This window comes from Herpailurus yagouaroundi, unplaced genomic scaffold (genome assembly GCF_014898765.1).
Source record: "Herpailurus yagouaroundi ecotype Mexico unplaced genomic scaffold, PumYag 220, whole genome shotgun sequence".
Classification (NCBI taxonomy): domain Eukaryota; kingdom Metazoa; phylum Chordata; class Mammalia; order Carnivora; family Felidae; genus Herpailurus; species Herpailurus yagouaroundi.
The window spans coordinates 1,961,387-1,964,031 of NW_024412451.1; the positions used below are offsets into that span (position 1 = coordinate 1,961,387).

Below are 2,645 nucleotides of genomic sequence, written 5' to 3' on the forward strand. Positions count from 1 at the left end.
GTCTCCTCCATCAGACTGGGGGCTCCCAGAGTCAGGGACCAGGACCATCCCCATCAGACTAGACATCCCCAGAGGTCCAAGAGGCCATGTCCCTGAGGCAGGCTTCATCCCATTAGACCAGGAGCTCTCAGACACTGGGAACTTGGTCATTCTCCAGTCTGGAGCCTCCTCTCCCCCATCAGACCAGGCATTTTTGGAAACCCTGAGTCAGGGATGGCATCTCCCAGCTCAGATGTGAACTTCCTGGGGTCAGGAAATCAGTCACTGCCAGGCACCCCTTCCTTCATCAAACCCTGGTCCTGGGTCAGTGCTGGAGGTAGAATGCTCTTCGATGACAGCAGGCCACCCCCCACCCCATGAAGCCTCGGAAATCCTTTTCACCCTGTCTCTCTTCTCACAGTCAACCTCCCTCCCCTGCATGAGGACCAACGCCACCTTCCTGAACCTGAACCTGGCACAGGCTGAGCGTGGGGCCGCGGGAGGCTGGGGGTGGGCAGGGGAGCACGAGGGGTGGGGGCACCGGGAGCTCGTCCTCTACCTCCCTGACAGCCTCTTCCACCTTCTGCCCCCTCCCCTCCTCAGCCCTGGAGTAGCAGCGCAGCTGTGGCTGTGGGGACCTCCGGAGAGAAGAGCTCTTCACGCCGTCCTCCCCTTCTCCTCCCCCTGATTGGAGGACCACTTGTTCCCAGGGAGGATGCCGGACTGACCACGCTCGGCTGTTCTCCTGCTTCCGCGCTAGAGCTAGAACTGACGGGGCCCTACTTCTCTGAGTTGTCGGACAGCCACAGAGGCCATAAATGTCCTGGTTAACACATGCATGTGTCAGCCTCTCCTTCTCTGACCGTCAACCCTGCCATCTTCTGGTGACCACACTTGCCTCCTTTCCTACCCGAGGTTATTCTCAGTGTGGGTGCACGTGTGCACAGGGATGCCTAATGGACCGTGATGAGTCCCTCCTGCTCAGTGTCAAGGCCTCGGGCTCTTCCCACGTCTCCCCAGGTTATATCTGACAGTCCTGCTTCCCAACGGGCCAAAGACTGCCCCTCCCTGGGACACCAAACACCGGGGTTCTGTGGGACACAGCCCTCCCCTATGCTGCAACTCACTCCCCCTGGGCCCTGAAGCAAGGCTGCTCATGCCAGGACAGGGAATGACCAAATTCCCTGGGGGGCATGAGGGATGCCATCTATTTAACCAAAGATGCTCCCTTGTGGCCTTCATTGTCCTGGGATTGTCCCCCACCCCATGTCTGTCTCAAACATCACCTGCACAACCCTAAAAATATCTCCCTCCTCCTCTAAATGCAAATGGAGTAGGGGTGGGGGTAAGGGGTAGAGAGTGAGGGACTGGAAGAGAGTGTCTTCTAACACCTGCGACTACTAGGACCAGAGCCACAGGCCCCACTCAGCCAAGATGTCCCGAGAGAGAGAGAGAGAGAGAGAGAGAGAGACTCTCAGTGTTGGTCAGAAGCGGTGATCACAGACTCAGGGTAGCAAGAGAGGTTTGGGCAGGGACAGAAAGGCCTAGTAGAGAGATTTCCTAGAAAGTTTCAAGACAGAGACTTTCTGGGGGTGGCCACGTTGAGATGGGATGGTGGGTGGTGAACGCACACCACAGTGAGGGTTATAAAATCTGGATTATGATCCTCCATTTGCCATGGATTCATTAGACTCTCAGTCTGTCCATCAGCAAAAAACGTGTGGGCTTGGGGCAGGCTAGAATTTTTTCAAACCATTTTATTAGCCTCAGAGCCCTTTCCTCAAATGCAAGCTTACATGGTAGGTCAATATAGGATTCAAAATAGTAATGCGATAAAAGTAGGTACAGCCCTCTCTCCCCCAAAGTTTATTTACACCTAGAAAATTCCTGAGATGTAAATTAAATAAACCTTGAATTACAGAGGCAATTACAATGCAAAATACCAACCAAAATCAGATGCCCGTGAAAACACTAGATCCAGAAACCTGCGGTATAGGGCCAAAGCCGCACTTGGAGGGGGAATGATAGTCTTAAATGCTTAAATGCATTGGGAATACTAGAACGGAAAGAGCTTGACGATGAACAAAATAAGCCATCCAGAAAAATAAACCAAGGGAAAAAAGGTAAGGAATGTAAAAAGGCAAAAGCAGAAATGGATGAAGGATAAAACAAAACACAGAGTGAGTCAACTAAACCTAACGGTTTTTTGAAATGTTGACGGACATTTTTGAAATGTTGACGGACTAGGCAAACGTTTTGCAAGTATGATGAGAGACAGGGGAGGCCACTATCTACAATCAAAGAGGGGGGGGGCCGGCGGGCTCTATCGGTAGAACACACGACTCTCCATCTTGGGGTTGTAAGTTTGAGCCCCACGTTGGGTGTAGAGCTTACTTAAAAATATAAATCGGAAACAATAAATACAATAAAAAGAGAGACTGGTCTGGTTGCAGTAGAGGGTTGGTTCTTGGTTAGATGCACAATAACCAAACACACGAAGGGAAGAGGGTGTGGGATACCCGGGAATAGCTCCCCAGCAGCCACTCCTCTCTCATGATGGCAGTCGCCGCCTCCGGTAAAAGAAACTCAAAGTGTCAGATACTCACTTTCCCAGAGGGCCTTGCAGCTCCGGGTGGCCGTGTAACCAAGTTCTGGCCAATGAAGGA

At 52.2% G+C, this 2,645-nt stretch overlaps 1 protein-coding gene across 2 annotated transcripts in view; it reads left to right on the plus strand.

Moving 5' to 3' along the window:
• CEACAM16 (CEA cell adhesion molecule 16, tectorial membrane component) overlaps window positions 1–814 on the plus strand; it is an 11,604-nt gene extending 10,790 nt beyond the window's left edge. Inside the window, exon 7 of one of the 2 annotated variants that reach the window (XM_040457345.1) lies at window positions 583–814. In XM_040457345.1, the coding sequence (XP_040313279.1) occupies window positions 583–593 (11 nt within the window). In that variant the 3' untranslated portion in view covers window positions 594–814. Of the gene's footprint in view, window positions 1–400; window positions 495–582 lie in introns of those variants that run through there. The other variant, XM_040457344.1, reaches the window with a different exon arrangement.
• The last annotated feature ends 1,831 nt before the right edge of the window (window positions 815–2,645 follow it).